We start from the raw sequence: 14,521 nt of genomic DNA, 5'->3' as shown, positions 1-14,521 counted from the left end.
CTGGCCAAAATGTTGAAGTATCCCACGAGTAAGAGGACAGACAAAGCAGACTGAGGGTCTATAGTTAAAAAAAACTGCAATGTATTGTAATAAACCTGGGAATAATTATGTAAGCATCGCATCCAAGCATGAGAACCACAACCTGCTGTCTCCATCAACACACACTCACACAAACAAACAACAGGGGGTTTACATGTAAAACACATTGACACAGACACAAAACACACATTTTGAAAAGTTGAGACAGTGGAAAGAAACACTGCTGTGCACGTGCGTGTTTGAGACTTTTTGATGTGTACAGGTACTGCAGGAATGAATTAAACTAACTAATATGAAGTCGTAAACAAATAAAAAACACATTTTAACCAAGCAAAATGCGGTAGAAACAAAAGGTAAGAGAAAAAAGAAAAGTTCCTCCCAAAATAACTGAAATAAAATAATGAGTCACAATCAGAATCAGAATCTTTTAGGTGTAACAGAGATTCCACAATAAACTATAAATATTTGTACACAAAATAGTAAACAGCATAGCTACAATAACCAGGGTCTGTGGAGGAAAAGGCAGTTGAGCTGTGGGAGACAAACAGTAGGGCTGAGCAGACAGGAACATAGTCTCAGAAGGCTGTGTGTGTGAGTGTGAGTGTGTGAGTGTGTGTGTGTGTGTGTGTGTGTGTGAGAGCAAATGAAGTATGCGTGTGAGGTGGTTGTTCCTCACAAAAACCTGTTAAAGTTCTAGAGTCAGGATGAGCACTTTTTTGTCCCTTTTCAAAGGGCTGGTTTCTATGAAGACTTACGCTTTTAAATTAGGATCAGATCAAGGATTAGTTTGAGGTTTAAATCTGAAAAGTACAACCCAAAAACACGCATAGGTAGTTTAAATGGCAGTAAATCTAACTGAATTTTACGCAGCGAAGTTCATTCTTCTCACAACCCAGCAGATTTATTTCAATCAAGTTTGGTACCACTATTTCAGAGTCATTAAAACTGTGTGTTGAGGATGGAGTTCATCAGGGGAATAAATAGGGCTGCCACATCTTAGCTGATTAGTTTCCTGATTGGTTGTTAAAGTCGACTTAGATTTATTTTGTCAATTAGTTTGAATGTTGGATGACTTCTTTTCCCCAAAATATGAGCACATGTCTAGTTAAAAAACAAGATTTAAAGTGGCGTTTATGCATGATTCTTTGAAGAAACTCAGTTCTACAGTCAACAAATCGATTATTAATCAAATTCGATTAAGCGTAAGTGGAATTTCTGTGGTCGAGGACAGCCCTAGAAGTGAATATTGTCAATTTAAAGTCCTCACAAGGATACAAGTTCATCCATGATACATGTATGTTTGTCTAAATGTGTGTGTGAGTGTGTTTTTACTGTATGTGTACTCACTTTGGGTGTGGGACAGGAAGCGGTCGAGAGGCGGGACGTGGCCTGGGCGCGGGGCGACTCCGAGGGCGTGGTGCTGAGCGACGCCGTATCCCTGGGCAACACCTGCACACCCCGCGAGATAATGGAGTCTGGGATCTGCGGTCACACACACAAACGTAGGCAGACACACATGCATATGAACACCATAAACACACAGCTGCACACACACACACTGATATTCAAGATCCATTTACACATAAATATATATATTATTTTCAAGACGCTACAAACTATAAACAGACACAAAAACCAGCCGAGAGGACACATATTAAACACGTCTAATGTGTAGATGAAAGACAAATGACTTAATAAATGTGACATGATGATGACATATGATGAGATATCGGGGGGCGGAGTCTTACCAACATCCTTCTGTGACTGGACAATGAAGTGGCATGTTACCGTGACAACAGAGCAGGGTCCGGGCTGCAGACAGGGCAGGTAGGATAGGATGATGGGTATGAAGAGATACCTGATGTTACATGTGACTGCACAGAGTAGACACACATGATAAACACACACACACGCACACATACACACACACGCACAGATGTATGATGAGACAGACGTCGTGATATATGAAATACAGAGATACATGACAAACTAATGTTAGGAAAAATATTGACTGTTTTTCAACTCAATATGTTAAACCATGTTCATGTTTTTTGTACGTTTGATCTTAATAGCTGTTGGCTGTTAATGACGGGGTTTAATCGAAAAATGGAAGTTGTATTAATAATTTGACTGCTCCCCTAAACTGGTACATTCCTTAATGAAAACTTCACAGCCCATATTTGAAACTTAATTATCATGGATTCACATTTACACTTTGTTGGCCATTTATAGCAAATTCCTGGCGGTAGATTTTTAAACGTTTGACTTAAGAAGTTGATGAAAATGAGTTTTGATCTCTTGACGCTCGACTAATTTAGTGAGGAGGCGCAGGAGCAGATTCAGTCTCCAGCCTCTTACATGTTTTTTATTTGAGAAATTATGAATGTTTGACAGTTTTTTTAAAGAGATTAATCATAGATTTGAAAAGGTGTGAAGGACTAAACTTAAGGCCTGCAGATGGAAGCAGCAGCAGACACATTTTATTAAGAGTTGAAAAACAGTAAATCCATCATCTAAAAAGGTGTTATCTGTAGCATCTTTCCAAATCAATGTCAGAGTTATCATAAACATTTTGACATGACAGCTTTTTAAGTAGCCTGGCCCAGCATCAATTATGTATGCTTGAAAATACTTTGAAAATAAATACTAAAAGGAATAAATGAAAAACCTTATCTAAATGTTATGTTATCATCAACATATATCTGAACTACCGAAAACTAATCTCACTCATAACAAGTTAACAAATCTTTGCTATCCCTTTAAGACCACCATTGTTGCCTTTCAAAGATTCTGGTACTCATGACTTCAGTATTTCACTGCAATAACAATCATTTGTTGTTTTCCCCTTTCCTTTGGGTCCTCTATCGTCTGCCATAGAGACACAAAAAACTTTTTCTTGCCTGGTTTTGTAAAGTAGCTTTCTTGTCAAATCCAAACTGTATATGTTATAGAAGCTGTTCTGTACACGCTAAAAGTGTTTTTAGTGTGACCCTCTTTTGAATGATTTTGGTAGTGACTTATTGTTGTTAAAATGCTACACACAGCACCTTCAACACATGCTTGCATGAATGACATGTGTGAATAGATGACGATGAAGCAGATGGAGTCAGGTGAACATTGAAACAGTAACTCCTCCCCTCCCTTCTCCTCTCCTCCGCTGGTACCTTGGCGGCGATCGATGCGGCGGTGATGGCCGAGGAGGAGCTGTCCTCGGTGGACGCCACACCGCTGTCCTTCTTCTCCTCATCCTCTTCCTCGCACTGCACGCCTTTGTCCTCCGTCTGGCAGCAGGGCGAACTGTTGGGTGGCGGCGAGAGGGGTGGAGGGGGCGATGGCAGGTCCTCCAGCTCGTCCGCCGCCTCCTTAACCTTCACCACTGCGTCCCGCAGGAGGTCGATGGCGTGCGGCAGCGCCGGCAGGATGAACTGGAAGCATTCCTGGAAGAGTAAAAAAAAGTTTACAGTTTTCTTAAGTAGATAATCAAATAATGGAAGTCTCAGACAACAGCAGCCAGAAAGATGGTGTTATTTTCTTTATATGAACAGTCTATGGTTGTTACATTAAACACAATGTATATTTTTATAAAGCATTGTTGTTTTCTCTCTGAAAATTCAAATCTACTTCAAGCTACTGTCAACGAAACTCAAAACTTCCCACAGGTGTCTCACATCAAACCTCTCACAACTCTTCTCCAGTACATTAGAGAAGAGAGTCAGTGTGATGTGTTTTCCTGTTGATGAAGTTACAGAGTGTCACAATAGAGGCCTAAAAGAGAAAGGACAGTTTATGACCTGAGAGCTGCACAAAAACTTCTTAAAAGCAAAGTAGAACTGAAGAATTAGAAATAATGACAAACCTATTTAGGGTTCTAGAGACAATAGTACGAGCCTCAAATGGCATTACTCTGATGGAATTAGTGATGTGGAAGTGTAGAATTTCCAGAAGTTACCAAGGCAACAAGTTAAGTGTTGAGTTTACATTGACCGGGAACAGAATCCACAGCAAAAAAAAAACAGTAAGCCTGATTCAAACTAAAGGCTGGCCAATCTGCAGTTAAGTCATTTGAGATTTGACAGTACACTTCTGAAACCAGGAATACTGTCACCTGTTCGGTACAACAGATATAGTGTGTGACCCGGCCTAGAGGCAGAGGAGTCAGAAGCAGAGATTTGCTACCCTCCTCTGCAGGTCACAGCGCCTCCTTCTGGCCACATGTATACTAGCCTGTGCTCCCCCCCCCCCCCCTCCTGTTTCCCCTCTCCGGTGTCTCTCTGTGTGTCAGTGTGCCTGTGGGCTCTTCGGCTATGCTAAATGCTCCATTCTCCTCACTCCCAAGACAAGAGCTGAAATTATTTATCTTCCTGTGTATTTTAAGCATTGAGAAGATACATTATTAATCGCCCCCACACTTTACAGTATCCACGCTGGTTGCGAAACGGGCTTTCGGAGCAACCTCTCCACTTCACATCCCATTTCACGTGTGCATATCACAGGCTTGATTAAATATGACCATGTTAACCTTGATTTGACTGAATATTAAATCCCATACATCAACACTAGGATGCATGCATGACTGGAGAAGCATGCCTTGCCACTGTGCATGACAAAAAATGAGGATTTCTCAGAGATGAAATAGATTGAATGGTGATCTCAGTGGTTGACCACGAGCCAGGCAGGCCTGCTGTGTAGCCGCGAGCTAACCTTTCCCGCCCCCCCCCCGAACCCCCGCCTACACTCTCACACATCCCAATCCACACAGCAGACTTTTCATGCTTCTTCTTGTTGTCTTTGAAGCACACATCTGAGCATTTTTGGATAAGAAGGCCGGGCTGAAATGGGGAAAGATTGGGTAAAAGAAGGAGTGAGGATGGTGTCAAGAGCCTGGAGACATTCCTCCTTTCCCGGTTTGTGCTTTCATTGCGTGCCGGGAATTTTCTTATTATTTTTTTTAAGGTACGTCAGGTTGATTTTTTTTCCTCTGCTCTTATTCTGTTTTGTCCTGGAGGAGAGGAACTGTCAAGAACACTAAAGAGCAGAATCCCTGGATATACTGCCAGCGGATGAGAAAGACAAACCAGAGAGAAGGATGGAGAGAGAAGGGGGGGGGGGGAGGCAGGAGATGACGAGAGGATGGGAGACGGAGAGAGAAGGAGTGAAAAAAGAACAGGAGGAAATAAAAGATAAGAATGAGAAAAGACATCTTCAACCCTTCTCCAGTTCAACAGGGGGACATGCGGGACACTCTTGGATTTATAGACCATTCAAATAGCAAGAAGCACAGAAAAAAGAAGTGTCAAAGTCATGGAGCCCTTACTCTATATCTGGGACCCTCAATGTGGAGAAAAGGGAAAACAAAATCTGTTGTTTTAATTGATATCAAATGTGAAAGTGAGCATTTTTGGAGACTGCAGCACTACCAAGATGCACTCCCCCTACCTGAGAGAGGAATAAGTCAATACAAAAAGTTATACACTGTTTTATTAAGTATATAAGAATTCTTAAGGAAAGTTTTTAATGCCTGGGAAAATAACTTTGGTAAAGTCATGAGGGTTATCTCAGATTGGGCTTGAAGTTTGACATCTTAAACAGAAAGTCTGCGTTATGATGTTTGGGCGTGTAGTTTGAAAGATGAACGCAGGGAGAGCTTAACATAATACGCCACTGAGTTGCATTATGGGAAATGTAGGATCAAGATTTTATAAAGCTTTAGCCAGACTCAGATTACCTCTCCCATGGCTGCTATAATTTGACCAATCGTTTTTTATAAAAGTTCAAGACAAAATCATTTAGTACCCATTCAAAAGTCTTCCAAATCAAGTCAGTTCAATTTCCAGACCACATCATCTGAGTAAAAATCCTCATCCTCACCACATCTGTTTATATAAACTGATATCTCATCACAATATGGACACAATGCAGACAACCACATATGTTAAATGCCAAAAGACTACAAATCTGTAATTGAACTCAACACTATCATGACAACAAATGATATATTTACATGTCATTTGTTAGACGCTTTTATCCAAAGCGACTTACACACATTCAGTACTGTGGACAATCCCCACAGGAGCAATTTGGGGTGAAGTGTCACACAACGACAAGCTGACTGCAGTGGGACTCGAACTTGCTACCCCCTGATTCGAAGTCCAGCACTCTACCCACTGAGCCACAGCCCCTATAAAGTTCAAGTTAGTTGTACATGCAGTGTACATGTGTCCAAAGAGACGTAACATGAAGCCATAAGAAGCCCAGCGGACCCTCTGACATACAGTGAGGCCGGCTGGCTCAGCTGGACTTCACCGTTAGCTTTATGACAAGAGATCATCGTAATAAAAGCCTGCAATGGGAGGCTTGTGCCGTTAACTTTAACTGGGGGTTGATGAGGGAGACACTAATATGGCAGCAGATGGGGGAGAGGTGGCGTAATTGATTAAAAGAAATACTAAAATCGATCACGAGAAGCGAGCGCATAACGAGACAGAGACAGATGTGTAGGTCAGCGCAGGCAGAGGGGGAGACAGATGGAGGGGACACGGAGACAGCAGTGGGTGGGTGGACACACACACACACACACACACACACACACACACACACACACACACACACACACACACACACACACACACACACACACACACACACACACACACACACACACCACACACACACACACACACACACACACACACACACACACACACACACACACACACACACACACACACACACACACACACACACACACACACACACACACACACACAGCTTTGTACAGAAATACATCACAGAGATGTACCATGAAACAACAGAGGCAAAGAGCACACACACAGATCTATGCTGCATGTGCAGACATTGATTTATCATTCAAATGAATGCACACACGGAGTCACACACCTTCAAATCCATACACACATTCTGTACACATGCTGCTTACAAATGCCAACACCTATAATGACTGCATGTGGATTTAGTTACAGCCTAACGCAAAGTTCACCTTTGCATAAGGAGTCATGTTATTGTCATAGTGCTAAGCTAACGACAGCAGAAACACTGGTTGCTATGTATCCCTCAATGTTTGACTTTACTTACCTTGAAAAGGGGTCAACCAAAATGTAGCAGTTTAACTGAGTATACTTTAAATAACAAATGTCTGATCCCTGCTAGACAATGTGAGATCCTGTGTTTTGGACCTCTCGTGGTTGCAGTGAACAACAACTGCTTCGATAGCTAAATTAATTTCCAGCACTCAAGCTTAGCTTAAAATAAGCCTTAGCTACACCTGTTGCAGGCCACATGTTGGCTTTTGTTGTGGATCAAAAACTGACATCGATATACAACTTCGGTCATATTTTGAACCGGAGAATCAGCATATACATTTCATCCTGGATGTGTTATTATGGAATAAGGCAAGGGACGATTTGCGATGATTATTCATGTTTTTGTTATCTGCGCCTCCATCTTGACTGCGAGGGAGCCAAGAGGGACAGTTGAGTGAGATTCAAATCTTCTTAATTTGGCACGGGAAAAGGAGACATACCTGGCAGAGCTCTGTCCTCTACCGAGTGCCCTTTTCCAGTCGGAAATTGTCCCAAAATGAGAGTTTTATGGTCACTTTCTATAAGGACTGCATTTGGCCGTTATCCAGAGCAATCTTCCTCTCATTCACTCAGTGATGGCCTCACCTTCAGGTAGTTAGTGACTCAAGGACACTCTGACATGGGGCCAGAAACTGGAGACCCCATTAACTCCCCAACTTAAATGGGTATTCATATTCATCAAAAAATCAGCAACTGATCTTTCAGCAGATGAATGTGTTACTTGTATCTGTTTGCCTTAATAAAGCTAACCCTGGATACAAGTGACGTTGTTCCGTCTCTTCGCAGCGTTTCCTACCTGGGAGCCTTTCTTGCTTCCTGGTAAGTTAATGATGAGCGTCTTCCCTCGGATACCACACACAGGTCTGCAACGCACAAACACAGGGGAACGTTTTTTTACTAATACAGAGGAAGAAAAGTGCCACAGCTCTGCTTGATTATGGTGATATATGCCTCTCCTTCCACCCTAAAGCCTCCATTCAGTGTATCACAGTGTTCTGCACTTTATCACAGGTGATAAATGAACTCTCTCTCCGTTTTGTCTTCCATGAAAAGATGGAGGGAGTCACACTGTGCATTATGAATCTATACTTTAAGGCTCTAATGGAATAACTGCCAGTAGTAAAACAGTCATTATAATGCCAGGTCAAAGGACATTAGCATGTACCATATGTCATATTTGAGTCTCTGCTTACACAGTACATGTTTCATCTTGTGCACCATGTCTCTCTCTTCATTAATACAATCTTAATCTCAATGAGGCTGCCTCTTCACATAAGGGATTAAGGAAATGATAAATACAAGTATGTGAGAGTGTGTCTGACCTGGAAAGCATGCCTAGTGGTGTGACGTTGAGGGATCCCATCAGCATGGCCAGAGACATCCCTGGAGCCTCGCGCTCTATCACCTCCTTCGTGGCCTGGAGAGAGGAGAGATGAAGAGGAGGGTCATTAGAGAGATAATAGTCTGAACTGAACATGTGTCCATCATGAGTATTTATAAAACAATTGATTTGATTGCCTTCTGTTGAGGTTAGTGTCATTCTTCATACAATAACATGCTACCTGTGGCATAACTCAGTGTAATAAAACTACTTTTTAGTCAGTGGGACTTTGATAAACAGGCTCTGCTTCAATTGTAAAAGTGCAATTAAATGAACGTTATAGTACACTTTGGATATGGAGTAGATGGGATCACATGAAACATTGAAATTGGGTGTGATTTGCCATATTGAAGTCTTTCCATTTATAATAAAATAGAAAGATTTTCAGAGACTGAAATGGAAAAAAGTGTTAGAACATCCCTATTTCTCATACTCATATACTGTAAACACAATGTAATGTAAAAACAAGATATTGATCTTTCTAGAAGGTCCAGCAGCAAGAGTGACAACTATTGAATCTCTCTGTTGTGTGTTCATGTTGTATAATGAAAAAATACATTTAACATTTTAGGCAAAAAAGATTAATTGAAATAAAATAGATTTTTTTAAGGACCCAGATATTGATTTCTCCTTGCATTTTGACTGATTGGTCTTTTGATCACACGCCTACAGAACGTTTGTTGATATCACTGTTACACCGGCCTCCTCGATGCCTGTCTTGACTCAAAACATCTGGACTGCCCTTCACATATTGATTTACAATCCCTCTTGCACAATCCATCTCTCAATTGTCAGAAAGCTGAAAAATCCTTATCTGACCTGCCTCCTTCCCGTGTACATCCCTATTAGCGAACATGATTGATTCAATCTTTGAAATCTAAACAGGAATATGTCGGTCAGTCGGTATCCAACAGTTTGATCTAAGAGGAAACATTTGATTTCCAGAGGTGGTGGTTTTGCCAATGTATTCGTCTTTGCAGATTTGTGCAACAGATGCATTTCTTAGTGTTTATACAATGGTGGGACTGCAGTTGACTGCAGCGGCGTGTTCTTGACAGATAGATGGCGGAGCAGATAGTGCCTTCTTCTCCAGCTGTGTGTGTTGGGTGCCCTTGAGTTGAGTGACACTTCAAACGCACCATTAGTGAGGGGAGAGGGGAGAGAAAAGACTTCAAAGAGATGAGGAGCCACTGATGAGCATCGTGGACTTGGACTCAGGAGAGGAGGGAGATGGGAGGGAGGGGGGGAGACATGAGGAGAAGGGAAAGAGTGTGGGAGGGACAGAGGTGAGGTGAGATGGAAACAGGAGGAAAGGAGATGGAGAGGGAGGGGTGAGGCTGGATTTAGATCTCATCACACAATGTCACTGATTGGGAGAAGAGGGAGATGGGTTTGATTCAACAGGCGTGAGACTGTATGTGTTGTAGGGAAGAAACAGGTCTTATATGTGTGATGAGGGGAAAGCAATGGGAGGAGTGTATCTTAATGTGGGTTTTCATGTAGCTATATTTTCGGACTAATTTCTTTCGTGGAAGACACATTTTTTTCTGAAAACGTTGCTACTTAAAGGTAGGGTAGGTAAGTTTGAGAAACCGGCTCGAGATCGAGATTGAAAATACACACCGGAGAAAATCTGCCACTTCCTTACAGAGCCCCTCCTCCAACACACACGAACGCGCACATGACCAATGAGGGCACGAGATAAGTTTGTGCACAGATGGAAGGCTGACAGGCAGGTAGGCCATCCAGTTATTTTAGCCGGGCCGGCTATAATGATTGGTCGTACTTTTTACAGTATTACGGCTTCCACAGATGACATTTTTTTATGGATTTTTTGTCAAAGCACTTAAGATATTCATTGCTATCGGGATGTTAAGAGCATTCCATGGAATATAACAAAAAGTGTATCTCGAGCCGGTTTCTCAAACTTACCCTACCTTTAACACTACTATATAAAATATATATGTAATATTATCAGCGTCAAACATTAGTGTTAGGATTAAGCAATTACTTGTTAATACTATAGTTGATGGTATAGCAGAAGAACAACAGGCAATCTATTAAGATGTAAATTAAAGGAAACTCAACTATATTTGAGTCCCTGCAAAGAGTGTAAACACTTTTAAAAAATGCACCTCATCTGAAACCATGCATTCCTGCTTTGTATGTCATAATATCCCAGCTGAAGTTGTGCAAAAAATATGACGAAAAAAACGGGTTATTTTGGGAAATTCCAAGTTGTAAAAACACTCAATATTTAATTCTTATATTCCTTCGGCCGACCAAGAAAAATATATATTGGTTTCAAAGATGAAATCAATCTTGATTGCTGCTGTAGAAAGGGAGGACGCAGGTCAGATAAGGACTTTCAGACAGCGGCTTTTGTCAATTACAGTAAAATACTGCATCATGTACTGTAGTACTTAGTGTGACAGCAAAACATGGCAGTTGAAGTAAAAAGTTACATGTTTATTTCAGAGAGGATACCAAAGGCTTTTTGATTAGAATAAAGATAGGACATGTAATCTGTAACCTGCTTCTGGCTAAAACACAATACAGTCATGTGTGTCGTGTGCAGCTTTTAACACACAGAGACAGACGGAGAGATATCGCCGTTTCCAGCATGCAGGGTTGAATCAGATAGCAGGTTTTTATCAGAGAATACAGTGTGTACGTGTCCTCCCCCTTCCAGGAAGGTTGCTGTCTGCCATGATTGATGAGGACCAATGATACTGCTGAGAACCACAGCTCAGCCCCTGCCAAATTGCTTGTCTGTGTGTGTGTGAGTGTGTGTGTGTGTGTGTGTGTGTGAGGTTGTCTGAGTACATGTAAGAGAGAGGTATAGCAGTGCTAATCCAAACAAGGTAAGGAATAGATAAGAAACAGAAAGACTAAACGTTGAGGCTTGCATGTGTACACAGAAGTAAACTGGCTTCACAATAGAGATACACAACAAGTATGTTTCTATTAAAAACTTTACACACTTTTAAACTTTCAATTTTACGTTGTCGTAAATGAAACCACATAACCAGCAATAACAAGGGGAAAGAAAGCATCATTAAACCTGATGTGAAGCCTGCAATGACAATGTATTTGTTTTGGCATAATTTAAATTAAAATAGTTTATGTTAATGTCCCAAGAGATATTTTAACTGATGGCATAGAAACTATATATAGCATGTATGTTGTTTAGAGCAGTGTACACGCCTTTACAATCTAAAGTAGTAAATCAGATTTTAGTATGAAAAACTAATTTGTGCACCATTTGGAAACATGTCAATACAAATATATATTTATTATACTATCCCACTGCCACCTGCCACCCATTATCCATTATCTCTGAATTGCTTGCTACATGATCCCATATCTTTGTCATAAAACAATGAATCAATAATGATCTAACTTCTGCCTCTTTATTTCCCATGTGACTGTGGGGCTAATTACACTGTGTGTTAATCAGAGCTGCAACACAATCAGCAACAATGTGTAATCAGCAAAAAACGGTCCGAGTTCCTCTGAATGAAGCACAGGCAGCAATAAGAGAAATCTACCTTTCAAAAGGTATGTTTTCCTCTAGGACACATATATGCTAACCTCGTACTTGTGTTGTAGTCGTGTAACACTACGTTCCTTCTTGTGACCTCTTATCAAACCAGTGTCACTATTGAACCGCAAGCTGAACTCGCTGATTCTTATGTAACATGTGCCTGGGTTTGTTTTAATACTACTCTCAAGCTTTTTCTTACACAGTTTGCAACAACGAATGAAATACAACACATTCAAGGCCACTCTTTTAGATTCAACATTGAAACACATTTAAAACAAAACACAGAGAACATCTACATTAACCCACCTCTGGTGTGACGTCTCTCGGGGCAAAGCCAGTGCCTCCGGTGGTAAGGATGAGGTTAAGTTCCTTTTCATCGCACCAATCCACCAGAGTCTCCTGTTCACACACACACACACACACACACACACACACACAAGAATAATTAATATTTAGAAAAAATCGACCGTAGAATAAAAAGACAGAAATATGACATACCTTGATTTCGTCGATCTCATCTGGCACTATCTTGTAGGCCGTGATCATACCCCCCAACCTGAGAAAGGAAGAAAGCCGATTATTAACGTATTAGATTTCAGTCATGATACTTAACAGAGATCAGACACACAATCCACTTTTATTTTGCAACCTTTCTACAGGAAGGTCAAAATGGTAGGAACTTTGGACCGTCAGTCAGTGTTTTTAACAACCTTTTAGCAGAAGTGGAGAGCTTCGGGATGACCAGTTAAAAGTTAAGTAACAGTCCTGTGATATTGTGGGCTCAACTTTATATTCTTCAGAGAAATAAAGCGGAAAATACCCCTCTACTTAAACCTCGACGTGAACTCTGAAGCTTTTCAATGTGAGGTTTCTCTAACAGACACAACGTGTGTTCTCCACTTCCTGGTCTGACAGCAAACAAGACTTTAAAGTAACCTTACGTCCCTCATTTGAGACTGCATTGGCCTGTGAGGACACTGATGGAGAGGAAAGAGAACAGACGACAGAGATGTAAAAGATTCAGAAAGAGTGTGAGAGAAAAGACAGTTGAGTGAGCCAGGAACAGGAGAGAGACGTAGGAATGTAACCGGAAGTATGGAGGAGAGAGAGGATGCCCTTGAACATCCCCTCCTGAAAGGCTTTTCCACAGGACGGCCCACAGAAGAGGCAGCTCTGACAAGGACAGAGCTGCTGTTAAACTGCAACCCGTGGCGACCTCCTGTGGCCACACCGGGTATGACACCCAACAAAGAACAACCCCAGGCTCAAGGTGAAGGCTCTGCACACAGACACCCCTTATGTAACCCTTTTCCTTTTTTTTTTTTTTGAAGGAGCGCTATTTTTGGGAGCCTACTGCATCATGTATCCCCTCCGCGTCAGCCACTTAAACGCCATGAAACCCAGCCTCAGACAAATACCCATGAACGTTAATGCATCCACTTCTTTTGCTGCCTTTCAGATGCTATTATCCACACGGAAAGTCTCGCTCTTCACACACACACACCGAGTTACAAAGAGGAAAAATGCTGCACCCTGGGAAACATCATTCAACAAATCCATCGGCTCTGCTCGGTTTTCAAACTGTGCAGCGGAGCAGCAAAAGAGAGACACGCTACGAGCGAGGCAACACCAAAATACTGCAGCAAGAAGCGTGCATGGAGACCAAGCATGAAACTCAGAGGGAATCGGCCTGCTTCTGACAAAAGAGGCAGATCATTAAAGAAGTTATTTGTTCATGATACACTGCACATGCAAGGCTACTTCCACTAACTTGTGCACCCACACACCACACACACACACGCTCCCCTGCTGACATTCCTGCGATGGCACGAGTGATTTACTTCTCTTGATGTGCTCTGGAGTGGGGGGGGATTTGGCATCTCTGTATGTGTCTGAGTGTGTGTGTGTGATTGTGTTCATGCATGTGCATTCGTCCGTTTATGTGTTTGTGTGTGTCTGTGTTACACCTCGGGAGAGTAAAGGAGCTGTCAGGACAAATCACCTCTCTCCCTCTCCTGGGGTTTTTATGCCTCTCTGTTTCAGCCCAAATGAAAATATGCTCAACACAAATAACTAGGGTTCCTTCCCACCGTTTCCTAGGCAACCCCTCCTGCCTGAAGCCTGGAGTTGCTGTGTTGATCGTGAGTGTGTGAGAGTTTGTGTGTGCCGGTGAATGTCAGTTTTCTGTGTGGCTTTTGTCACTATCGGGGGATGCCATTTCTGCGCGAAGGCAGCAATATGTCGTTGACTGGACGTTCTTTTGTGTGTTGCACGGGCAGGACATATCTTTGAGGCATAATGTGATTCGTGTGTTCATGTCAATAAACACACATGTGTGCGCAGACACATCATGCGTTATTCAGTGTATAACATCTGCAGTATTGATACATGTGAGTGTACAGTAAGCTTGTGGATATGTTTGAACATGTTGACATGTAGTATATGTAATTGTAG

At 41.8% G+C, this 14,521-nt stretch overlaps 1 protein-coding gene across 13 annotated transcripts in view; it reads right to left on the bottom strand.

The window, feature by feature from the left end:
* gphnb (gephyrin b) overlaps nt 1-14,521 on the bottom strand; it is an 84,406-nt gene that overhangs the window by 37,926 nt on the left and 31,959 nt on the right. For all 13 annotated transcript variants that reach the window (XR_004556332.1, XR_004556333.1, XM_034135433.1 and 10 more), the window contains exons 3-8: nt 12,566-12,623; nt 12,374-12,466; nt 8,462-8,556; nt 7,936-8,002; nt 3,204-3,476; nt 1,387-1,521 (exon numbers count right to left, since the gene is read on the bottom strand). Coding sequence is in view for 11 of the 13 variants with exons in the window: in XM_034135433.1 (XP_033991324.1) it covers nt 1,387-1,521; nt 3,204-3,476; nt 7,936-8,002; nt 8,462-8,556; nt 12,374-12,466; nt 12,566-12,623 (721 nt within the window). In the remaining 2 variants the exon portion in view is untranslated. The remainder of the gene's footprint in view (nt 1-1,386; nt 1,522-3,203; nt 3,477-7,935; nt 8,003-8,461; nt 8,557-12,373; nt 12,467-12,565; nt 12,624-14,521) is intronic.

Source organism: Trematomus bernacchii, unplaced genomic scaffold (assembly GCF_902827165.1).
Source record: "Trematomus bernacchii unplaced genomic scaffold, fTreBer1.1, whole genome shotgun sequence".
Classification (NCBI taxonomy): domain Eukaryota; kingdom Metazoa; phylum Chordata; class Actinopteri; order Perciformes; family Nototheniidae; genus Trematomus; species Trematomus bernacchii.
Note: the sequence above shows the minus strand (reverse complement) of the source record. Positions and strands in the feature narration are given on the sequence as shown.